The sequence below is a fragment of the Capra hircus genome, chromosome 14 (genome assembly GCF_001704415.2).
Source record: "Capra hircus breed San Clemente chromosome 14, ASM170441v1, whole genome shotgun sequence".
NCBI classification, from domain to species: domain Eukaryota; kingdom Metazoa; phylum Chordata; class Mammalia; order Artiodactyla; family Bovidae; genus Capra; species Capra hircus.
In genome coordinates this window covers 74726932-74753043 of record NC_030821.1, presented here as the reverse complement: position 1 = coordinate 74753043, position 26112 = coordinate 74726932, and the positions used below count along the sequence as shown (strand labels likewise).

Below are 26112 nucleotides of genomic sequence, written 5' to 3'. Positions count from 1 at the left end.
CATTCCACTCTCTCATTTTAGGCCTCTAGGTCTCATTTTCACCATGGCAGCAGCTGGATGCGTGGTTCCTTGCCTCCAGTCTTGTTCCTTTCAAATAATCCACCCTCCATTCATTCCCAGAGTGAAAACTCTGAAGTTGGCGCGTCACCCCCTGCCTGATACCCACCGGGAACCCCATCCTGAGTCAGTTTCCTAATGCGGCGCATCCCCCTGTGACCTGGCCGCCTTCCACCCTCTTCCCAGCCCCACCCACCCCCGCCTCATCGCAGCCCTCCGGGAACGGCCTGTATTCCTCCCCCTTACTTTGGCAGTCCCTGTTTGTCCAAGTTGACAGTTAGAAGTGGGCTGCCTTATGTCCAGGAAATGCACGCAAACCAAACCATGCCCCTCCCAGGGAAGATAGGTGGGAAGTCAGATCATCTCTTCTTTGCTGGCTGGACCAGGGGCCCAAAATCCAGCACAGACAAATGGTAGGGCTGGGAGATTATGAAGCTTTGGGCACATTCCCTAAGCCTTTTGCATTTCAGTATTTTTTATCTGTGAAATGGGAATAGCAGTTGTACCTACTGCAGGAGGTTGTAGTGAGATTTGCAGGAATTAATCCATGCAAACTTAGAACTCTCTGGCATATGGTAGCTATAAGTAAAGGTGAGCTAAAATAGTCATAAATTATGTTAGGTCACGCTACTTCACAAATGCACTGTAACACCAGGTTGTAGGCATGATGGCAGCTTCCTGCCTTGTTTTTGATCCACTTTCTTTTTTGTCGTTTAGTCTCACATGCACTACAGGGCTGCAGCCTGCATATATTTTCCTCATAACTCTTAGCGGGATGCTGGCCTGAAAGCTCTCAATAAATAACTTTCCTTTGAGATGTAGCGTCATTTGCTATCTGCAAGTATCTGACTTAGGAAACAAGTGTTGTGATTTAGTTTGCCTAGATAGCATTTAATCTTTGCAGTTGATATTTAAGTCCAGAAACTCATGTGCATTCAGGGAATCAGAAGTCTCTCATTTGTCACCATGTCTCCATGTGAGAACAAGGTCTGACTCATAGCAGGATGTCAGTAAATACAATATATGCTTCATAAATGGAATCCCAAGAGGTGCCCTGTTCATGATGCTGTCAGACCGTATGCCTGGCAGTGGCTATGGGGCATTACCCAGGCTCCACTTTGCCTCTGTCTCCTGCCCTGCAGTGACTACCCCAGCAGAAGTCCTTGCTGAAATGTGGCAACATCCCACAAGTTCAAGCTTGTTCTGCGTGAAAAGCCCAGATGAGGCTCACCCATATCATTTAGGGAGAGAGGGTCCCAAGAAGATGTTAGGTAGTGATTAAATTCCTGTAAAAGGTGATGATGGTACCAGAGAATGGAATAGATGGAAAGGTTTGTCCTCCTAAACCCCGGAGCCATTCGGTAGTACAGGGGGCCAGGGGGCTGACCTCGGTGCCTGTAACAAAGGCTGAGATCACAGACATCAGAGATGAAAGAAGGCTGTCTCATCATGGAGGGAGGTTTGGTCACAACCAGTCTTTGAAAGTGTCCCTTCTGGCTTTAAGAATTGAAGATTTTTGTAGAAATCAGTAGCTCAGAAACTTGACTTCTGTTTTGGACTCACCTGTCCATTTTTTGACCTATCTACTCAAACGATTTGGGAGTTCTTTTCATTAGCATTTCCACCAAGGAGCAGGCGTGGGGAAATACATGGAGTTGAAACTCTTATGAGGCAGTTTATCTGCTTTGCTCTAAGAAGGATGGAATTGACTCTTGAGCCTGAAGTTAGGTTCGTAGGACCATTTCTCATTTTAATTGCCCCTTCCTGCCTCTGTGGCCACTGACCACCCAGCACTGGCAGGAGAGCATTTTTTGGTTGTTCTTTTTGATTTCTGTGCAAATGCTAATGTTCCAAAACTAATTTCATAGAACTCGCTTATATGGAGATAGGCAAGTACATCAGAATTAATGGTAAGGAGAGCTACTTGAATAGCATTCACTTGAAAAAAAAAAAAAAAAAAGTGATAGATTCCCGTGTTGGATTTTTTGTGATTTTCTTCTTGAACGAAAAATATAAACTCTGGGGTGAACAACAGATAAAAATATGAAAGCAGCCTCGTTTAACAGAGTCGCCTCCTGCTCTGGGGACTTTTGCCCGGTCACTTGGGGGGTTCCCTGCAGAGGCAGGACTCAGCCACCCCAGGTTTGTGTCTTTTTCTGGAGCATTTCCCGAGGGATGGTCTGCTCCTTGCAGGCCTTCCAGGAGGTGGGTGCTCCAAGGATAGGGGAGTCGTGGAGGAGGAGTGGGGTGTGTGGGGGGGGACCCTCTTCCTTGCTGTGGAGGCTGATGGCGCAGAGCTGGCCTGGCCCTAACCGTCCTCCTTGTCCCCCAGCCTTTCCGCTGTGCCCACTGCCATTACTCGTGCAACATCTCGGGCTCCCTGAAGCGGCACTACAACCGGAAGCACCCCAACGAGGAGTACAGCAACGTGGGCACCGGGGAGCTGGCGGCCGACGCACTCATCCAGCAAGGTAGGTGAGCGGCTATGCCCTTGTGCCTGGCCAGGCCCCCCGGGGCAGCTCTGCGACCTCCCTCAGCACGACCCCCACATGCCTGGTCATCAGTGTTCGCTTCCTCCTCCCTGTGACTGTCAATGTTACTTGCGGCCAGGACCATATTACAGCAACCTTAATGGAAACCTTAGGGCTTCCCCGGTGGCTCAGACGGTAAAGAATCTGCCTACATTGTGGGAGACCTGGTCTCAATCCCTGGGTCAGGAAGAGCCCCTGGAGATGGGAATGGCAACCCACTCCAATATTCTTGCCTGGAGAATTCCATGGACAGAGCATGGACACACTGAGCAGCTAATGCTCTCACTTTTGATGGAAATCTTAAACAAAAAAAGTGATCACTTACCCACACATTTTACCACCCTTCCCATAAAGTTCATTTATTGGTATAGTCATCCCTCGGTCGGCAGGGGATCAATTCCAGGACCCTCATGGATACCACAGTCTGAGGATGCTCAAGTCACTTGTGTAAAATGGCAGAGAACAGTTGGTGTCTGCATTTTCAGCCCCACATAGGATGAGGAACTTGGAGGTTCAAAGGGTCAACTGTACGGCCTTCTGTCCTTAGTCCATGCACACATTTTGAACAAATGAATGTTCGTGGCTAACTTTCTTCACTTAATGTTGATTAACACACACAGTTTGTTTTCCTTTGCTACACTGTCTTCCTGCTTTAACTTCTAAGGGATTTTTGCAATATAGCATGAAATGGGAGCACCCCACTTTATTTATTTTAAATATTTATTTACTTTGCCTTTTTGGCTGCGTTGCATCTTAGTTGCAGCATACAGGCTCAGTAGTTGGGCACACGGACTTAGCTGCCCCAAGTCATGTGTGATCTTAGTTTCCCTGATCAGGGATGGAATCCCTGTCCCCTGCATTGGAAGGTAGATTCCTAACCACCAGACCACTAGGAAAGTCCCACTCTACTATATTTAACCATACTCCTGTTGTTGAACACTGTAGGTTTTCTAGATTTTTCTTTAATTGCAATTATGAATAGCACTATATTAAGCACATTTATGGGTGGGGTTCTTTATCCAAAAATATTTGAGTGCTCAAATTACATATTCCTCCTGAAAAGAAGAATGAATGAAAACTCTAATATCTTTGAAAAGTTTGGGGGTTTTTCAATACATGGTCACATTTCCATTTGCGAGGGTTTAGCTCACATGCTGTTGCTGCATAGAAACGCTGTTGTGTTTACTTCTGTGCTCCGGTAATTCAGCTGAAAAGTGATTGCAGAGTGCAGTGTGTCAGTGGTTGCTCTTCCCTGGATCCTGTGACTCTTTGAAGCTGAAGACCATTTTAGAAACCTGTCCCCTACCCCCCACCCCATCCCTGGTGCGTGAACCACCACGAGTGGCGTCCTAATGTAAAACAAATGAATCGACTGTGTCCTTCAGCACTTCCGGTGACAGGGCTGACACACGGAAGTAGACGAGCAGCAGAAAACTCTTGGGTAATTTTGAGTCATCCATCTGGGATAATGGGAGCGTGTGCCTCGTGTTGGTATTGAAGACAGTTTCTAGGAGTTGGAGGGCAGGCCAGTGCGTTGCCATTCGGGCAAGTTACCCACCCTCCACCGGCGGCCCCGAACCTCACCTGGAGCTCACAGCTGCCATCACGCAGGATTCCAGGAGGATGAAACGAGAACACTTGAGTGTCTGGCACTCAGTACATTTGCATGCCTTTCTTTTGTATTTTTTTTTTTTTCTGAAACTATGCTAAGGCTTCTAGAGCTGGTGTATCATTTTTGAGGACCCTGCTATCCAGGAATCACAGAAAAGAGGGTGGATTGCCTTCAGTTCAGTTGTCACTCAGTCATGTCCGACTCTTTTTGATGCCATGGACTGCAGCACACCAGGCTTCTCTGTCCATCACCAACTCCCAGAGCTTACTCAAACTCATGTCCATCAAGTTGGTGATGCCATCCAACCATCTCATCCTCTGTCCTCCCCTTCTCCTGGGTTGCCTTCAAGTCACAGTAAATAATTGGAGTACAGGGCTAGTGATTCATTTCAACATCCTTCACACTCTTAGGCTGGACTGGCGGGAAATAGACATTTACTTGGTCATTGGGACAGGTGTGGGGATCTGATTGATGCCTCTGTCATAGTTCCCTGCTTCCAGACTTTCATCACTACCTTGCACAAAATGTGCTGAGGTCAAGTGGCTTCATGCCCTACATTTTCTTCATGCCCTAAGTTAACTTTCTAACTTGCTCTATAATCAGTTGGCATTCCCTGACAGGGTCTGGGTTTTCTAATTTTGAAGGGCTATTTTTGGCCTTCGTGTGTGTTTATTTATTTTTGCTATGCCCCCATCAAGAGACTCACCTGGAAGGAAGCAACGGAATGTGTTTTGGCTCATAGGAGACACCGTGCCTCTGTGTCTTGGCAGGAGAACTGCCTCTGAAATCTAAGAGTTGGTTGAGGATTAGTGCAGCTCAGAGCCCTCAAGAGCACACAGCTCTTGCTGACCTTGCATCTGAGGGAGAGAAGGAAAGAGGAAGAAGATGGGACTGAATAAAAAGGATCATAATGCTGAGTTGTTTGGGATCACTCACTGGGACTTTTCTCATTTTCTTTTGATTAATTTCATGTAATTCTCCCCATCCTTGTTTGGTTTTATTTTCCTCTTCTACCAACCCCTCAAAAATTATCTTCCTGGGACTTTATAATTTCTTGTTTTGAGATAGAGGAATAGGTTTTAAAATGGCATAATAAAAAATCGCATGTATACCTATGACCAATTCATATTGATGTATGGAAGAAACATATTGTAAAGTAATTATCTTCTGAATAAATAAATTAAAAAGTATTTCCAAAAATACAAAAACTTAAAGAAAAAAAATCATAAAGGTAGTTTTCTGAAAATGATGTTGCAGTCACCTGAAACCAAGTGCAGGGACTCCTTGTCTGTCCGCTGTGTTGAAACAGTGACACACGGGAGCCATCGATGGCTGAGAAGGATGGTTCTGCCCCAGGCTCAGGGGTTTGGGGAGGGGGTCCGAGCACTTTTGTAGAGGAGGTGGGAAGAGGACCTAAAAGGCTGAGGTTTCTGCTCCGGGCAGGTTTCTCAAGGAAGGGACTGTGGTGTTTTCCCTGCAGTTTGAGTCCTTTTCCGCGAACCCTGGAGTGGAGGCTGCTGGGGTGTCTGCCCGTTGTGTTCTGGAAATGTTCACCAGCTGGCTTCCCGGGGGCAGGGGACGGGGCGCTGATATGTAGCATTTTCCAGTTTCTGTGCTGTGAATATTTCCACCGGGGCCAATTTCAAGCTTCCCATGTGACATCGCTGAGTTGGGCAGGGATGTGCCTAGCCAGCTACTGAGCTGGTTCCCTCTGGCTCCAGCACACGTCTGGTCCTAGGGGCGCAGGCCGCGTGCCAGCCGTGTGCCACCCGCATGCCAGCCATGTGCCAGCCGGGCCTCAGCCGAAGGCACTTGGACTCCAGTGCTTTTCTGGCAGTTAGACTTGTACTGAATGCTATGTAAATGCTTTATCCCCTGCTTGTGTTTTATCTACTTCTGATGTTTTGAAAGCAGATCAATCCCTTGTTTATTCCTTTCTGTCAGTCACTGTTCATTAATATGGATTTGAGGCATTTTCCCACAAAATATACATTTTCTTGTTGTATCGCTTCAGTTGGCCTGCCCCTTTCCTCCTCTTAAAAAGCCTGATGAAGCCAGCTCAGGAGCTGGTTCACTAAAACCAGAGGTTGTGAGAGGCATCAGATGCTCGGTGCTCAGCATCACAAATTCTCAGCTCGTTGTCGGAGCTCACGGCCTGGTAACGATGGGCTGGTCCTTTTCTGGGACCCTCACGGCCCTCCTTCAAGTCACCCCAGGATATTGGCACAAGTCTAGGGTTGGGTGCACAGCCCTATAGCCCGTTGTGATCCCTGTGGTCCCTGGACCAGTTACTCAGCTTCTCCGAGCATCAGTTTCCAAAGACGAGATCTTATTCTCGAAGATCCCAGACCGTGCCTGACGTGTCACAAGTGCCTGATAAATGGCTCACATTCCCTATTGTGTTTATTCCATTGCCTTCTTCACAGTGTCTCTTAAGCTCATCGTGTTCCCCACGCTGTGCGAGGCACTGGGATGTGGTGGCATTTGTTGTCATTCTGGGTTGGGGATGAAGCCTGGGCAGCTCTTCCGTGTTCTGATCTTCTAACAGAAAGTATGTGCTCCTTTAACAGGCCCCACGTTGCTATAGGAGAGAAGTTCACTGCTCCTCCCAGGTGGTGAACATTATCTCAGGTCCCTCATTTTAAGGAGTCATTGAGCAGGGGGTAGATAAAGGATGATAAGAAAAGATACGAGGAAGAGGGCCAGAGAAGGCTTAGTTTGTGGCATCTGCTGAAATCTTTGTGTTGTTTTGAACAGTTATATTAAGAATGTAAACATGTATATCCATACCTTTGATATACATTTCATGTCTTAGTTTTTTCACACCAGATTTGAGGAAAATAGTGTAGAAAAAAATCCAGAAACTGTCAGGCAACCCAGGGATCGAACCCAGGTCTCCTGCGTTCAGGCAGATTCTTTACCAGCTGAGCCACAAGGGAAGCCCAAGGATACTGGTGTGGGTAGCCTATCCCTTCTCCAGAGGATCTTCCCAACCCAGGAATCGAACTGGAATCTCCTGCATTGCAGGCGGATTCTTTACCAACTGAGCTATCAGGGAAGCCTTTCCATACCAGATTCGGGGAAAATTGTATAGAGAAAATTCCAGAACCTGTCAGCCAACCTAGAGTCCTTTATTTGAATTTTGAACATTTTTATTTTAAAATCATTTTTATTAGGGCTCAGATCCCATACATTAGTGGAAGATGCTTCCAGTGATGTGATGCCGTGCTGTTGGCTGTTATTTTCCATGTTAGCTTACCTCTCATGAGGTTGGCATCATCTTTCCCAATTTAAAATGAGGAAGTACAGAGAGGAGAAAGGACTGGACCCCAGCTACACAGTGAGCAGGTGATTAGGCCAGACCCGGGTCCTGATTCAGAATCTGGCTTCTCACCGTGGATGGGCTGCGTCCCCTGACGTGAGTCTCAACTGTGCACTTGTTGAGGAGGAAAGAAGGAAGAGGAAGAGGAAGAGGAGGAGGTGTGGTCCTGTTGGGGACTGGTTTGCATTTGCTGGTGGTCACACGAGGTCTCACGAGGACGTGTTGAAAGGTTACGCGTGCAGGAGCTGTCTGCTTTTTCCTGCTTCTTTGCCTCCAGGTCTGACTGCTAACCTGACCAAGACTGACGCTGGGGCCTCTCTCTCTCTTTCCAGCCCGTCCCCTGTTGTCCAGAGGATCTCAGATCACCAAGGTTTTGAGAAGTGTGTGGGAGGACCAGAAGGGATGAGGGAGACCTTGATTAAGCTCTGGCTTAGCCTGACTCAGGGTCAAAGGCACTTTGTTTTACTTCTGCAGTATTTCTCGAAGTCCGATTTCGTGTTTCACATGTTAATAAAATAAAAGTTCTCTGTGTCCACTTTCTGTTGGTAATTAAGCTGCCTTTGGTCCAGTTACCCTTGAGCATCTATATTAGTTTCTTATTGCTGCTGATACAAATGACCACATGGTTGGTGGTGGTTTAAAACAGCACAGATTTATTATTTTGCCATTCTGAAGTAAGGAGCCCAAGCTGGTCTCACTGGCTCAAGTCAGCTTTGCTGACAAGTCTGTATTCCTTCTGGAGTCTCAAGACCAGGATGTTTTCTCTTTCCAGCTTCTGGAGGCTGTCTGCAGTCCTTGGCTCTGCTCCCTCCTCCATTCTCCATCTTTGTTAGGTGACGGCACCGGGGTCTGCTGTCCTGCCCACTCTTAGAAGGATCCTTGTGATAACATTAGGCCCATCCAGATGGTGCAGGATAGTAGCCCCATCTCCAGCCCCTCACCTGATCTCTTCTGCCACCTGAGGTTTTATGTTCACACGTTCCAGGGTGGAGGACGTGAATATCTCTGGGGAGCCTGTTATTCTGCTGACCCCACACTGTCTTTTTTTTTTTCCCCTGCTTTTCATTTTGTACTGGGGTATAGCTGATTAACAATGCTGTGGTAGTTTCAGGTGAACAGCGAAGGGACTCGGCCATACATATATGTGTATCTATTCTCTCCTAAACTCCCCTCCCATCCAGGCTGCCACATGACATTGAGCAGAGAGTTCCCTGTGTTATATAATAGGTCCCTGTTGGTTATCCATTTTAAATATAGCAGTGTGTCCATGACCATCCCAGACTCCCTAACGGTCCCTTCCCCTTGGCAACTGTAAGTTTGTTTTCTAAGTCTGTGAGTCTGTTTCTGTTTTGTAAGTTCATTTGCATCATTTCCTTTTATATTCCACATATAAGGGATGTCATAAGATATTTCTCCTTCTCTGACTTAATACACCGCCTTTTATAAGGATATAAGCTTTAGCATTTTTGCCTTCATAGGAAAAAAAAACAACCAAGACCCAAGAATTCAAGGAAGTGGTTCTGAGTCACGTGAGCCAAGTGACAAATGCAGATCTCCTGACTGTCCAACCAAGCATCCATGCCATTCTGGGAGTTATATTATTGAAAACGAAATTGAATTTTCAATAACGTCAGCCACTGCAAAGAAGTGAAAATAGTTTACTTGAAATTCCTCTGGAGTAGATTGAATTCCAAAAAGAACAAAAGATGCTATGATGGAGTTTCCAAATTGCTCCTGAAATTCTGTCCTTTGGCTTGGTTCGTCTTTCCTTATGAGGAAGATTGCAACTTGCAGGGAAGGGGGGGTTGTGGTTTTTATGGGGTACACTTAATATCAGGGCTGCAAGGAAACTCACTAGGTCTCCCCGTGACCTTTGCCTAGTGTTGCCTAAGCATTTAATGAATTGAAATGGAAATTAATTTTTCTCGGCTTTGATGTCAGTTACCTGGCACAGTTACACCTTCCATCTAGATTACATATTTCCATTTGTTGTTCTTTAATTAAAGCCACCGTGATAAAGGTGGGAGTTTTAATTAGTGTGGGGGCATTCTCATATTAATTTTAATTTAAGCATAATATCAGGATGTTTTTTCTCCCTAAATTAGTTTCCATTAAAGAATAGCCCAGAAGGAATCCTTAATTTCATTTTAAAGCCTAAATTTAACCTTCAGTAATTTGTTTGTGCTCATTGCCACAGATTAAGTCTTTATAGAAGCAACGTCAGCTTAACCCAGAGACAAGGTAGTGGTTCTCATGCCTTGGAGGGTTTTAAAAGATGATTGTAAGAAAATGCATTGTTTTAGATGATGAACAAGCAATAACAAAGAAGAATAAGAACTAAGTTTAATTATCCTCCAGGCAAGAAAGAAGCAGCTCATTTGGTTTTGCCTAAAAAAGTGCAGTGTGTTTGAGTTTCGGAAAAACCACTGTCTGAGCTGCCTTTTTTGTAGAATGTCCTAGAAGGTCAGGATTTGGTAACTGTTTCCAGTCTCTGTGGGCTTCCCAGGTGATACTAGTGGTAAAGAACCCGCCTGCCAAGGCAGAAGACAAAAGAGACACAGGTTTGTTTTGACCCCTGGGTCAGGAAGATCCCCTGGAGGAGGACATGGCAATCTTCTTGCATGGAGACGCCCATGGACCGAGGAGCCTGGCAGGCTGTGGTCCATGGAGTCGCAAAGAGTTGGACACGGCGGAAGCGACTGAGCACTCTCCCAATGCACCGTCTGCGCTGACTCTGGCCGCCGTCTCTGCTGCACCTGCCGCGCTCCTCTGCTCTCGCCCAGCATGGAAAGGCCGAGGCGCAAGGGACTGTGCCCTCAGCCACCTGCCTTAGCTTCTGTTCCTGCTAATTCCTGTTCTGGCTGTGAAGGGAAGCTGGTGGAGGGGCTTACACCTATGAGAGATGTGATTTCAGCGGAGGGTTTAAGACCAGCTGTTGTGCCAGGTGGAGAGCAGACCCACTGTGGCCGTGGGAGACCAGTTAGAGGCCTTCTGTTCCCATCTCACTGCCCCAGCCCCTCGGGTGCAGGCTTGATGCTGCTAGCACTTGGCCGGACTCTAGCCTGCTCAATGTCCAGTAGATTAGAGGCCTGATGCCGGGCTTCTTTGGTGGCTCAGATGATAAAGAACCCATGTGCCAATGCAGGAAATGCGGGTTCTATCCCTGGGTTGGGAAGATCCCCTGGAGGAGGAAATGACAACCCACTCCAGTATTCTTGCCTGGAGAATCCCATGGACAGAGGGGCCTGATCGGCTACAGTCCATGGGGTGTGAAGAGTTGGATGCACCTGAGCACAACACAGCACTGCTGGGACTACAGCTGGCCTCCCAGGGGACTAGTCTGCTTCTGAAAGCACGTCCTGTTCAGTCACTTCCCTGTGCTAACACTTAGGTTAAACTGACATAGCATTCATTGTAAACTAACTGTGCTTCAGATGAACAAATAAACAAATGATTTTTGTCCAGCTGCAAATTTAGTTACTGCTTCTGATAAAATCTTAGCTAGTCTTTGTATGTGGAGAAGGAAATGGCAACCCACTCCAGTGTTTTGCCTGGAGAATCCCAGGGATGGGGGAGCTTGGTGGGCTGCCGTCTATGGTGTTGCACAGTGTCAGACACAACTGGAGCGACTTAGCAGCAGCAGCAGCAGCAACAGCAGTCTTTGTATGACTCTCAGTTTTTTTAAAAATTCTAGAGTTTTATATTCTCTTAATTAAAACATTCAGGTACTTCCTGGAACATGTGTCAAATTTAATCAGTTAAATAAATAGTGACATTTCAGGATGTGACCAGCTTTTTCATTTGTCCTTTACGGGGATATTCAAGTGGGGATTTATATCCCTGGCTTCACTTCTGACATGAAGGAGACTGAGCATCTGGCCCTCTGTCTTAGTGTTTTGGGACAAAAGAGATTGAGAAAAGCAACCATTGTCCTTCAGTTATTTTTCGCTTTCTAAATTATTTGTTATTTTCCAAATAAAAATGTGAAGAAATGATTTAAGTCACTTTATCCACTTGGCCAAAGGAATATTACTCATCTTGACTCTCTGTCACCTAAAATATTAAATGTGTATTAGATTCTCTGCAAATTCTGATTCAATAAATGAAAAGAAATGCATTAAGTTTTAAAATCTCTGCCTGGAAAAACATATTGAACTGCTGCTATTCTGTTTACTGGTAAAGTAAGCTTGGATTGAAAGTAAATACTGGAGACGAACGCATGTCTTAGGTTTGAGGCATTTGGACGGGAGGCTGTGAGCGCTTTCTTACCTGTGTCTGTGCTTCCAGGCGGTTTGAAGTGTCCAGTGTGCAGCTTCGTCTATGGCACCAAGTGGGAGTTCAACAGGCACCTGAAGAACAAGCATGGCCTGAAGTTGGTGGAGAGTGAAGGAGACCCCAAGTGGGAGGTACTTTTGAAAGCTTGGTCTTGATCGTGACTTTCCTCAGCACAGACGACAAACCAGGCAAGCCCGGTGCCGTTCCTTGGAGCAATGGGTTTTCTGGTGGGAAACTTGGACATCTTTCCGAACCCCGTCTCTCATCTGATGGGGGTATACTGGATGAGGTCCGGGCCATGCGTGTGGCTTCTTATGCTGAGTTGTGTTGCGACTGGTTTGTGAATGAATCTCTGCATTGGACTCATTGATACCTTTACTTCTGTTATCTTGAATCCAGAGTTTCAGAAACTGCATCTGAAAGAAAAATGCTTGACAGTATATATTGCTGGTCCCCGCCCAGAGAACAGAGAAGGGCCCCACTTGCTGATTTTAGGTCCTCTTCTCCCTCAACTGAAGGCAGGTGCTCCTACCTGTCACCTTTGTTTTCCAATCAGATGTTGGAACCAGTTTCCTGGCTGAATTCTATAAAAGCCAGTAGCTGTATTTTGTAAGCCAGTAGCTATTTCTCTTTTCAAGTACCAGGGGTCACTGCCAAATTGCAGTTTACCTGAGACAGAGTTTCTCAAACTCAGTGCTGCCGAGATGATGATCTGGACAGTTCTTTGTTGTAGAGGGCTACTCTCCACATTTTAGAATGTTTAGTAGCGGCGTTGACCTCTGCCCACGAGGATCCACTAGCGCAGCCAGTTAAGAAAACCAGACAGAAAGTGCAGACACTGCCAGGTTCCCCAGGAGTCCAAATGATCCAGGTCCTCCTCAGCTGAGGACCACTTCCTGAGAAGTTTCCGTCATACCGCGGTATCCAGTGGGTTTACTCCAGTTAAGAGTAAGGACTCAGAAACAATGACAATGTGGGGGTTATTCCAGAAAGCAAGGGAAGGGTTGTCCAGTGGGAGGGAATGTGTTAATCTGTTAACATAACCCATCGTAGTATCAGAACTAGGGAGAAAACTGAAATGATCATCTTCATGGGTAGAGAAAAGGCATTTGACAAAATTCCGCATCCACTGATTAAAAGCAGTCAATAAAGCAGAATTTGATGCGTACATCTTTAAGACGAGAAACAAAATATATATGTTTCAGATCAATAGCCAACATCTTAAGTTTCTTATTAGATTTGGGAACAAGAAGAGGATGCCCTAGGGGCTCTGGTCTTCTAACAGCATGGGAGGCCTCAGCGGGCGTGTCGGACAAGGGAGAGTAAATAGGGATGTAAGAATTGGAAAGGAAGGAAAAGTGTCTCTGTAGATACAGGCTTATGTTTTTGAAAATCTAAGAATGAATGAAAATCTACTACACATGATAAATAGCAGATTAAAACATCAATATACAATAATCAATGGCTTTTATAGAGAGATAACCTAGAACAAAAGAACAGAGATTTAAGTGTGAAAAAAGAGCTATTTTACAAATACCAGAAGAAAACATAAGTGAGTCTATTCATAAATTGAGAGTGTGGAGCACTTTCCTAACTATAACTCAAAATCCAGATTCAGTTAGGAAAGTGATTGAAAACAAATTAACCACATGAAAAACATTTTTAAAATCTTATGTAAAAGAACTCATAGAGGGGCAAATGACAAAAAAAAAAAAAAAAAACAACTATTTTCAGTCATATCATAGAAAAAAGGTGAGTATCTTAATGTTGTAAAAGGCTTCTTCTAGCAATACTGGTGAAAAGGATCAACAGCCCAAAATGCAAAAGATAAGAAAGGTTCGAAGAAAGAGAAATGCAAATGACCTTGACTATCTGAAAACGTGATCAGCCTCACATGTGATAAGTGTAATTAAAACTAAACAGAGATAGAATCTCTTACCTATTTGACTGGCAAGAATCCACAAGTTTGACATCATCTCTGCTGGAGAGGCTGAGTAAATAGGCATTCTTATACATTGCTGGTGGGAGTGTAAAACAGTGTGACCTTTACGAAGGGGACTCTAGCAATATCTACTGAAATTACATATGCACTTCTTTTTCCATTAACTAAACAATCCCACCATTAGAAAACTGTCCCAAGGTTATACTGACAAAAATGAGGGAAGGTGTCTACACAAAGCTGTTTATTACAACTCTGTTAATGTAGTATGTGAAGATAGAGTGTGTGTGTGTGTGTGTGTGTGTGTGTGTATACACCAATAGATTAATGCAGAAATAATTCCAGATATATGTGTGTACACGGTTAGTATACATGCATGTAGACTTCCCTGATGGCTCAGATGTTAAAGCTTCTGCCTATAATGTGGAAGACCTGGGTTCGATCCCTGGGTCAGAAAGATCCTCTGGAGAAGGAAATGGCAACCCACTCCAGTATTCTTGCCTAGAAAATCCCATGGACAGAGGAGCCTGGTGGGCTACAGTCCATAGGGTTGCAAAGAGTCGGACACAACTGAGTGACTAAACTTTAAACTTTATACATGCATGTATTTCTTAGCTTTTTGTGCTCAGAGGGCCTAGAAACAGTGACCCTAACTGACAATGAGCGTACCTAGTCTCCAGGTCTTGGTTTCTAACAGGATTCTCCAAGAAGAGAAACCAGGGTCCCTTGGAAAAAGTGGTCGACTTCAGGTCAGAGGCAGAAATTACGGAAGATGATCCTGGAGCATTTTGTAGTGCTGGAAAGTAACACCAATGTGCTTCACAAAAGTAAAACAGACGTGTGTCAAAATGACACAGGAGACAATCCAGAGAGTTCTAAGCCTTTCCCTTCTCCAGGGGTTCTTCCCAACCCCCAGGGATCGAACCCAGGTCCCCCACATTACAGGCAGACTCTTTACCAGCTGAGCCACTAGGGAAGCCCAAGAATACTGGAGTGGGTAGCCTATCTCTTCTCCAGCGGATCTTCCCGACCCAGGAATTGAACTGGGGTCTCCTGCATTGCAGGCAGTTTCTCTACCAGCTGAGCTACCAGGGAATCCCCTAGAGAGTTCCTAATGGCCCGAAACTGGAACAATTTGAGTAACAAAGTAAATCATGATAGTATTGGACTAAAAAATTACTCAAAGCATAGAGTAAATATCTCTGCATCCATACTGGTAAATGATTGAATAAATAGTAGAGAAGGACCAGTTCTTACCTACAGAAGAATTCTGATTAATAGATCTAGAAAAAATGAGGGAAATAGAAAATTACCATTGGAACACCACAGTAATAATTACAGTAGCCAAGGTCCATTGATGAATGCCAGAATTAGTCAACAGAAGTTTCGAGGAGAAATAGAGTGTTGATGTAACCTCAAAATATCTCCCCCTAAATAATTATGAATTATAAAGGGAAAAAGTAACATCACAGTTCAGACACCTGGCCGACACCACCTTAGCTGCGCAACCGAGGTCAGAATTCTCGGTAGTAAGACAGTGACATCATGTACCCCCCGATGTGACGTGATCAGAAGGACTGTCGTCACACTGTTTGGATTCATGTGATGGTTTCTTGTGATGAGGTAGGGGCTGAGGATTGTTGGAAGATTATTGACAGCCCTTCTGATTTTATATAGCAATAAAAACAAAATTGAACTTTAAAAAAGCAAGCCCTGAAAATTAAGAGTAGAATGAAATCAAGGATCTAAACTGTATGTCAAAGCGATGGCAGAACCACATAGAGAAGAACTATTTTAAGAGATTTTAAAATAGAAACTGGATTGTTCCTCCCCAGTGGAATAGAACCTAAGGGTGAAAGGAACTGGCAAAAAAACATACTGTTCTTAGTTATTCCACCACCAGCAGTTGATATGGTTACTCTAAGGCTGCTGTTAGTATTTGCAGAGTGGAGTGAAGCACATCAAATGTGTTTAAATCCATGAGTTTATAATAATCCTGGGAGAAAACTCCTTAGTTACCTGTGCAGAGTAATAGTGAATCGACTCTATTTTGATAAATAAAATTGTTACTTTGGTAAGGCTCAGAGTCGAACAATTATTCTACCTCATCTAAACAAACCGTACCTCAGAATAACCAAATGTTGGAGGAGAGAGATTTCTTTGTGTAGAAGTATTCCAGCCAACAAGTGAAGATTTCCATGACTTCTGTTTTACAACCCTCCACTGGCATCATGGGTCTAGCAATGACCATAGTCTCCTGACAAGGCAGCAGAAACAGAGACGCTCAGTCACGGAGTGTGTCCTGATGGAAGTACACAGTGTTACCATGGAGTCCTCCTGCTGTAAAGGGAACTGATCGCCTGATTAAACTTCCACGTCTGACTGTCAATGTACAGGAAATACAGTGGACGGGGGACACGCTCAGTGATTCCCTGGTGGTGCAGATAGCACAATTCAGGCTGTTGGAAACTCTGACGGCAAGCAGCCGCTTTTCACAGTGAAACTATAAGCAGAGGAGAAAGAGTGGAAGGAGAGCCTATAGATGCAAGTCTTACGAGATTTTATCAGACGGTTCTAATATATGGATTCCAATAACTTGAGTACGACTTGGAGGATTAAGTTGTGAAAAAATGAATTGGGGAAATTAGAACACCACTTAGGGATGTGAAGACAATTCAGGAATCACTGTTAAGTGTTCTGAGTGTGATGGTGATGTTGTAGTTCTGGTTTGAAAGAGTTTTATTTTTTAGAGGTGCATTCTGAAATGTTTAAATTGATATGATGTCTGCATTTGCTTCAAAATCAAAGGGCAGTCGTGTGGAGCGTGGTGGGGGCATTGGCAAAGGAGGACTGGCCGTGAAGTGGTGACTGCTGAAATGGTGCTGTGAGCATGGAGGCTCGCTTCTCCGTCTTGCATATGTTTGACATTTTCTGTAAGAAAATTTAAGGAATGTGGACTTGGACAGACTTCCTTGCGGTTTCCTGGCTCCTCCTGTAAACAGTTTGACCTTGAGCCATTGTTTGTTAAACCTCTGTGACCGCTCTGTTCTAATTTCTGTGGTGAGGCTCCTGCCACTCAACAGGTCAAAAGGATTGAGAGACAGGATGTATGAAATGCCAGGGTTACTGTCTAGTCCCCAGCAGGTCCGCGGTGCGGTGGCGATGGTGTCAGCAACATCACCATCGCGTGCCCATCTACAGAAATCCTCTGGTGCTTCGAGTCCATACTTGCAGGGCTTTGCTCTCTGTTAACAAATAGACATGGAATGCCGGTTCCTGATGTAGACAGCATCTCTTCCGGCCAGCTGGTGCTTCTGTTCGTGCAGTCACGCCCCTCTCCTCTGAAGACCTGGCTTCTTACAGATCTCGACACCTTCAGCAGAGCTGTGACTCTACAAATACAGTTGACACAAAGTCACCCACTAGACTCCAGAAGTACGACAGTTGAGCAGCCAAGACGCTGGCCAGGGGTGGTCCCCGAGTGATGATAGGCTGCCTGTCCTAGCAGTCACGCTGTCGCCAGGCTCCCTGGAGTCCCCTGTAAAGCACTGCCTTCCCACAGATGGTTATTACAGAGAGTACCCCAAAGCCGAGCTGTGCCACGCCCTTCCTGTTCATCACAGGCTGAGATCCCGTCCGCGTTGGCCACAGTGTTGCCTAATGGTACTTATAGGGAAGCATGCTTCTTTTTGTTCATTTATGCGTTCAATCAGATACTCATTGGGTATCTACTAAATGTCAGGCTGGAAATGAACTAAATGAACTTGACCGCTTGGCTGTAAAAGAATAATCACATTCTATTCTGAGCCTTTGTGAATAGCTGATAAGTGCTTACAGAGTGTGATCACTTTGGCTCCCATAATTTGTGTGTAAAATCTCCTTTTCGTTCTTCTTTATTGGTGACATTCATGCTTGCCTGCCTTCCAGTGCCAGGAAGAGGTGATTATGAATATCTAGTTCGTGTGAAATGTCTTCCTCTCCTCTCCTTATCGGTGTGAGGTTTCTGTAAATGCCCCTTTAGCTTCTCCTTCTCTCGTGGGGGGTCCTGATTCTGCACAGGTGTATCTTCTCTGGTCAGTCACATTTGTCATACCCATCCTGTAAAAATAAAACGAGCCACAGGCTGCACGAGTAGCTGAGGTCTTGCTGTGTGCCGGGACCCATGCTCTAAGCTGGCCAGATGTGGTGGTGACTGGTCCTCTCCTCTCGTCCACTGCCACCACAGCTGTGCCTCCCTCTTGACCTCATGGCAGGAGGCCCTGGGCACGGGGGATCAGAGCAGTGTTGGTGGCAGTGGGTGGAGCAGAGCACACACGAGGGTCTCTCTGCATGTCTCCTGTTTCATTGTGAACAGCATCCTCTGTTCCCTGCGGCAAGAGCGTGTCACCAGAGGCTTTCCTGCGAAGCTGGTTTTAATGTCTCGGCACTTGCCACAGAGAAGTTTCCTCTTTGGGAGATGGGTTTTTATTGGAGCGCTGGTTTCTCAGGGGTGCCAAGCAAAGGAGCTGCTGCAGACGCATTGCTGGTGTGTGTTTGTTTTGTCTGAATCCATTATCCCAGGGCTTCTGGGGACCTTCTAGGGGTCTTCTAGGCAGTCCCATCAATGATTCTGTGTTTTCATTTAGCCAGCAACAGAAACTCCCGAGGAGCCTTCCACCCAGTACCTGCACATCGCAGAAGCTGAAGAGGACGTTCAGGGCACACAGGCTGCCGTGGCCGCCCTCCAGGATCTGAGATACACCTCGGAGAGCGGTGAGAGCGCCCCCCGCCTCCCCGACACCTTAGAGCTGGTCTTTGACAGGCTGAGTGGATGCATGAACTTGTGAATGAGTGATGTCTGTCACTTGATCTCCTTCAGCTCTGTTGCGCCCTCAGGAGCTCTCTGGTTGTCAGGCTTAGAGGTAGAGATCTCTTGCAGAGTGTTCTAGAACAGAGCTGCAGGTGAGGTGGTGCCGCCAAACGGTGTTGCCGGATGTCCGTACATATCATCACGTCTCTCCCTTCCAAGTGCTAACCAGGCCCAACCCTGCTTAGCTTCTGAGATCAGACGAGATTGGGCCCGTTCATGGCGGTATGGCTGTAGACTCATCATGTCTCTGAGCAGTGTTTGGGAAGACAGGTCTTACAGTTCTTACTTCACAAGAGGCAGGAGACTTCCTCCTTGTAAATGGTTAGCTGAGGCTCACCCACTTCTTGGGTGTTGGAGCTGGTCTTGGAATCTAGGTCTCCTAACTTCTTGTTGGAGCGCCATCCCTGCTTCAGGCTCCCTCAGAGTCATCTGCTTGTTCCAGGGTCTACAGGAGGCAGACGGGGGCGTGGCTGAGACCAGAGGCCAGTCTGCTGGCCTTCCTAATGGCCCCTCATGGACCTGTGGGCCCAGGACTGTCTGCTGTCCAGTTCTTCTGAAAAGCCCCAAGGCAGGATCTTCATGTCAGATGTCATCATTGTCAAATGTTAGATCAATTTAAAAACAAACCACTGTGCCAGCCTAGTGGCAACTGGGGCGTTGGGCTGAGAACACTTTTAATGCTCTTTAAAACACAGGAACAGAAGATAAGTTAATATAAGGTGCCACAGCGCTCTGTGTATGGCGGGAGCAGAGATCAGGCAGGTGGGATTAAAGGAAGCACGTGGTGAAGTCAGATGGTGACAGGAGGTAGGAACTCACCATTTCACCTAGCTCTTAGTCCCTAAGCCCCAGGTGGTTAGAAGGATGCACAGAACGTCCTGTGGGCCTCTCTCTTTGGGGAAGATCTGAGGCCGGCGCTGTGCACACCGCCCGATGAGCTGTGGTGACCCGGGAGACACCCCACAGCCTGTGAGAGCGGCAGGCCCTGCGGATGGGGCGTCCGGGCCCCACCGTCAGCGTGGTTCCCAGAGCTGACGCCGTGTCTGCTCGTGTTTCCTCGCCTCACGAGCAGTGAGTTCAGCGAGTGCTCATGCCTGGCCAGGCCAGCCGGGATCCCCCACGCGCATACACTCCCTCGCTCCCACGCTCCCTCTCTCCTTTGACAGGTTCTCTGTGTCTCCTCCTGGCTGTTAGGAAACGACGCAGCTCAGCAGCTGGGCCTCCTCTCTGGGTCCTGGCCTGCCTGCACTGCGTCTCCGGCCACCTCCGAGCTGTGCCCGCACGGGCCAGACTCTGCACGTCTCAGCATGAACTGAGTCTGCTCCTCTGCCACCCAGCACTGATCCTACCAACGGCATCTTCATCCTCAGGGTTCAAACTGTGTGTCACCTCCCAAGAGCCCACCTGACTGTCCTGCAGAGCTCCCTAGTTGCCCCCCTGATATGAACTGACCAGGGGCTGGAGACAGTGGCTTACCGTCTGTCTCGGTCACCTGCGAGCCCCGGAAGGAGAAGCGGGCAGGCAGCATTAGGTTTGTCTGCGTTCCCACTGGGAACCGTGTTCCTGGCTGACGCTTGGGGCTTGATAAATGGTCATTAACAAAGGAAATGGATGAAGAATTAGCTTCTAAGCATTAATTTCTTTGATGTGCTGGATAGGTGGAAAGAAAAATATAGTAGAATGTTAGTAAAAATCAGCACAGACTATTTACAATTTATTATTCTATTCCACAGCAATAGCTATTGCTAGTACTTTAGTGTATATTCTCCTCCCCCCAAATAAATGCACTGTCTCTATATTGTACTTTTAAAATAAAACACACTGTACAAAAAAAAAAAAATCTTACTTCCGTGCATTTTTTTAAGGGTCAATATTTTGTTTAGTGTTTGGCTGTTTAGAATGGTTGGCTGCAAGGCATGCCCTCCCCACCCCCTCCAGGAGTGTGTGTGTGTCTGTTTATGTGTGAGGTGTGTGCAGGGAACGCCAGGCCTGTGCATGGTGAACAGATGCCCACATCATTGCTTCAGTTGTATGCCACGTCCTACCCTCCGTGTAGAACACAATGAATGCCCTTCTCTCATCTCTTAATGATTCATGTTGGAACGAGGCCCGCAGAAAGCTGTCTAGGAGGATGTAGACGTTGGAGGAGACTTCGTACTATTATGCTAACCTGGAGACCAGGCAATAATTTCCCTCCTGGTGAATGAACAATCAGGGTCAGAGTGGCATGTTCAGGAGAGTCACAGATGGCCAAGCATATGGCAAAAGCAGGCAGGGTGTGCTCAGTAGCTGTCCTGATGATGTGGATTCCAGGCTTCTGAGATGAGTAAAAGAGAACCCTGAGCTTCCGTTGGTTTAGAAGTCGAAAGACCACCAACTTGATGACGGGGACATCCTCGCGTGTCCTGCCCGTATCCTGTGTAACTTACCTGGCTCACACTCAGGGGCCGCCTCCCACCATGCTGGAGGGAAACCAGCTCTGCGGTGTGCTTCCCAGGAGTTCCGTTCTGAGAGGCAGCCCTGTGTCCGCAAGTTTGCATTCAGAACATCCAGGCTTGAGCCCTGGCCTTGTGACGTAGCCAGTCCGATGGCCCAAGGCAGGTCTCTTCGATTTTTTGCAGTGGAGTGACTAATCTGTAAGGTGGGGATACACCACCACAGTGTCATTTCCTCGCAGGTTGTGTGGAGTTTGGAGATGTTCTTACAGGGAGTGTGCTGTGAGCTATGACGTACCACACACTTTGTTTCTGTGGTCACAGTGAGTGCTTACTGAGAACGCATGCATCCTGGGAGAAGGCACCATCCAACCATGGCCTCTAGAAGGGCTGCTTCTGCATTCAGTGACCTTCACCGCCCTTGGACTCAACTGTCTCCTGTTTGCGTCTTCATGCACAGGTGACCGACTTGACCCCACGGCCGTCAACATCCTCCAGCAGATCATCGAGCTGGGCACCGAGACCCACGACGCCACCGCCGTTGCCTCGGTGGTTGCCATGGCACCGGGGACCGTGACCGTCGTGAAGCAGGTAGGACCCACCCCTCGTCCTTAAATACTGTCTCCTCACACTGCCACACAGCCTCTGCCCCTGCCCTCTTTGGTTTTCAGGCCTTTGACCTACCTGACGGGGAGTTTGGAGTGAAATTGATCTAGTCTCATACATTCTCTCATCTTTTTTTTTAAGTTATTTATTCATTCATTTTTGGCTGTGCTGGGTCTTCGTTGCTGTGGTTGTGCTTTCTCTAGTTGCAGCAAATGGGAGCTACTCTCTCTAGTTGGGGTACGAGGGCTTCTCACTGCGACGGATTCTCTTGTTGCAGAACATGGGCTCTAAAGCACGCAGGCTCAGTAGATGCAACTCGCGGGCTTAGTTGACCTGCAGCATGTGGGATCTTCTTGGACCAGGGGTTGAACCTGTGTCCCCTGCACTGGCAGGCTGATCCTTAATCCCCCGGACCAGGGAGGTCCCATTTTCTTCCTCTTATTACGGGATTGATTGTATCTGCAAGAGCTCCATATGTTGAGGCCGTGACGCTGAGGAAGGTGCATCACCCCTTCCAGAATGAAGTTCCAGAAACTTCATTCCTTTCCTTTCAGTGAAAGGAATCCCCGAGTGAAACGAGTGTGATGTGGACCGGTCTGAACACATCTGTGGTCAAAAGCAGCCTTGGTGCCTAAGGCGCGAGGTCAGTGGAGCAGCGGGGCCATGGGGACCACCAGAGGAGCCAGGAGGGCTCCCAGGGCCTGGCCTTTTAAATACTAAACATCGCCTGATGCAGTCAGCACAGAGGATGGCTGAACTAAACGGATGGGAGAGGATGGCCACTGTGTGAGGAAAGGTTACTCCGCTTATTGATGGTTGTTATACCATTTGGCTCATTTCCTCTCCTCTTAACCTCAGAGGAGACTTGCAGTGTGTGTCATGATCAGGCCATCCTGTTTGTCTGTCTGTACCTCTCTCTCTCTGCTGCCTCCGGCTTCACTGTACAAGACTTGTAAGCTGGCTTACGCAAATGCTTAAGAAAACCAACACAGCAAGCATGTCAGAACCAGGGCAGACCCAGGGTGTGTCATTTAGAATCAAAGTTCAAGTTCATGGAGAAAGTTGAATGGCAGACAATAGCATTTTAGGTTATCCATTGTTTCAGCGATTCTCTCAGGAAGTGTTTACTAAGTGCCTGCAGTGTTCTCATTGCTGGCTCTCCAGGAGAGAACCGACGTTTGCCATCAAAGTGGTTACTCCTGTGGGAAAAAGATCAATAAGACAGAGAGGTGGTCACACGGTGAACAAGGGCAGTGGAGAAGAGTGAAATCAGAAAAGGGGAGGGCCGGGGGCTGAGGAAGTTGGGGCTGCGGGCTGTTTCATGAAGGATTGTTGGGACAGGTCTCTGACGTTTGCCCCGAGACCTGGGAGAGGTGGGCTTCACTAGAACGATCTAAGTTCTGCTGTACATGTGGTACCAAGTTTGATAATAACAAGAAGGAAGCGTGAAACAGTTAACAGTAGAAGAGGTAAGGTTTTCGTGGCAAATAACAAATAATTTCTTGATGTGGCTCTCCTCTCCCTGAGCGATGTGTTGTTTGTGACTTGCCTCCGATGACCTGGTGGACTTCCCAGTGCTGCCCCCCTGACTGCCCGCCCGCCCCCGTGAGGTGCGCCCAGGGCCAGGCTACTGTGCAAGCAGGGAGTTCAGGCTAGGGAGCTCCCAGTGGAGTTAGTGCATGCGGGTTCAGCTCTGGATTTCTGGCTCCTCGGACAAGACTCAGTGCGTCTAGGTGATCGTTGGGATACTCCATGTGTTCGTACTCTTCCGTTAGAATGCTGTCTCTCAGTGAGACCCTGGGCAGAGGTCAGACAGGACGGCAGGAGTCTGATGTTTCAGGCTGCAGGGCCTGTGTGTTTTGCATTGTTGGGAGCAGATTCATAACGCCTCTGGCCCAAATGCTCTCTCAGCTTTTCTTTGTATTTGTTAGATTGCGGTCTTCAGTATGTCTCATAATCTCTTCTGAAACTTCTCCCCTGTATCGTGGCATGGGGCGTCCCTAGCTAGACCCGCCACTTCGGGAAGGGCATCAGGGGCCCTTTGGCTGCTGCAGGCATGCCAGATCCTTTGGAGAACTTCAGGGAGGCGCCACCACTGTGACTCATGACTTTCTTCTAGGAAAAGGATGGATTTGCTGCTCCCTGGAGACATGATTTATTGCGCGTCACAGGCGGAGTGGTGATACACGAGGTTGCGGGTGGAGGAGATAGCTTAGCTGTGTTCCGAGGCCTTAGGGTGACAGCATGACGAGGGATAAGGCCGATAAGCCTCCGTGCAGCCCCGTAAAGAGGGATAATGTGTTCGCAGTGGTGGAAAACAGGGGCACCCTTCAGTCTTGGGTTTATTGAAACTGCAGGGCTCAGAGGAGTGTCACTGTTTAACATGGACTTGAGTCACTGCACTTGGAAATGTTCCCTGAGGATGTGAGTCCTGTCTGCCTGGCTGGCACCTGTCACATCAAGGGCTAACTGGGGGCCCAGATGGTAAAGAATCTCCCTACAATGCAGGAGACCTGGATTCACTCCCTGGGTGGGGAAAACCCCCTGGAGAAGGGAATGGCTACCCACTCCAGTATTGTGGCCTGGAGAATTCCATGGACAGAGGAGCCTGGTAGGGATGTGAGTCCTGTTCTCCTGGCTGGCACCTGGAGCTCTAAGGCTGTTGATTAAATGATGGATGGGAGAATGGATGAATGGACAGATGGGCAGGGAGGCCTCAGACGGCCCCTACAGTGCCTACACGGTTGCACTGGGTCAGGCTCCCCTAGCTAAAGGAATGACCTCTCTATTCAGTTGTCTTATTTAAGCTTAAATATAGCTGTTTTTAAAATTTTATTTATTTGGCCATGCCAGTTCCTTATTTGCTTTAACACAGGATCTTCAGTTGCAGCTTGCAGGCAGGATTAGTTTCTTAACCAGGGATCAAACTCGGGCCCCCTGCACTGGTTGTGTGGCGTCTTAGCCACTGGACCACTGGGAATGTCCCAATATAGCTGTTTTTGTTACAGAAATCAGTTTCTTTTTCTTTTAACTAAATTCTGATTTAGGATTTTCCAGTAGAGAAATCATATCTGTTTACCAAGTGTGCTTAGGCCACTCAGTTGTGGACTCTGGGGCAGCTGCTGGGAATTAGTGATGTTCCCTTCAGCCTGGATTTAGGACTGACTGATTTGATCTCCTTGCTGTCTAAGGTACTGTCAACAATGGTCCATATAGTCAAAGCTTTGCTTTTCCCAGAGTCATGTACAGATGTGAGAGTTGTACCATAAAGAAGGCTGAGCACCGAAGAATTGATGCTTTCAAACTGTGGTGCTAGAGAAGGCTCTTGAGAGTCCCTTGGACAGCAAGTCAATCCGAAGGGAAATCAACCCTGAATATTCATTGGAAGGACTGATGCTGAAGCTGAAGCTTTAATACTTTGGCCACCCAATGGGAAGTGCCAACTCATTGGAAAAAGACCCTGATGCTAGGAAAGATTGATGACAGGAGAAGGAGGGGCGACAGAGAATGAGATGGTTGGATGGTGTCACCGACTCAATGAACATATGTTTGAGCAAGCTCCAGGAGATAGTGAAGGATAGGGAAGCCTGGCATGCTGCAGTCCATGGGGTCACAGTATCTTATGGCCGCATGATAATCCAGTGTCTTCCTGAGATAATCTGAGTGCTGTCTGCCGCGGAGGTTACCCCTAAACAGTAGGCAGCAGAGCTGAGCACCCCTGGCCCAATCGAGGTGACACACGATATTAACCTTCACACGTGTTCACGTGGCACGTTTCAAAGTATGAGGGCCTCTTTGTCAGCGGAAAGTCCTTGTTAACCCAGGCTACTGTTTACTGAGATACTCCATTGCCATAGAGATGATTTTGAGTCATAGACTTCAGGGCGAGGTGGCAGCCTTGAGACACCCTTGTTTCTAATCACAGGTGACATTTCCCCTCAAGGTTCCAGAATGAGAGCCACCTTGCAGGGCCTTGAGAAAGTCATGGTTGAGGAGGGGCGGCCTTCAGGGGCCCTCCACTTTCATCCCCAGGTTCTCCTTGTTCCTGCCCCTTGGAGTGAGGGGCTCAGTAGCGACTGTGGTTTGCAGACTATCTGTGGACAGGCCTGTGTCCCTGTCCCCACTCCTGCATCTCTGCAACGCTTTCTAGAATTGCCACTCTCCTGCTTTTGTTTCCCCCTACGTGCTGGAGGCTAAGACTGACCCAGACCTGCACTCACCCATTTCCCCTTGTAGACCCTCAGCCTGGCATAGCCCAGAACGATGCTGCCGCCATCCTGTTCTAAATCCCAAGTGTTCTTCCTGCTTGCTTTTACTGCTGATTAAAAACATAGACAAAAATCAAACCTCAAAGCAGAAGTTCCAGCTTTGTCAAAAGCACCCCACCTCTCGAGAGTGCTTTTCTGCACCCCCTGTCACCTCCGGGCCGGTCCCCTGTGGTGGCTGGCGCTGGAAGCCAAGGTCAGTACGTGCCAGCTTGGAGGAG

The 26112-nt window shown here is 47.4% G+C and overlaps 1 protein-coding gene across 1 annotated transcript in view; it reads left to right on the top strand.

The window, feature by feature from the left end:
• ZFAT (zinc finger and AT-hook domain containing) overlaps positions 1 to 26112 on the top strand; it is a 160880-nt gene that overhangs the window by 119242 nt on the left and 15526 nt on the right. The window contains exons 12-15 of the mRNA XM_018058597.1: positions 2390 to 2528; positions 11810 to 11928; positions 18362 to 18488; positions 21481 to 21611. Coding sequence (XP_017914086.1) covers positions 2390 to 2528; positions 11810 to 11928; positions 18362 to 18488; positions 21481 to 21611 — 516 coding nt within the window. The remainder of the gene's footprint in view (positions 1 to 2389; positions 2529 to 11809; positions 11929 to 18361; positions 18489 to 21480; positions 21612 to 26112) is intronic.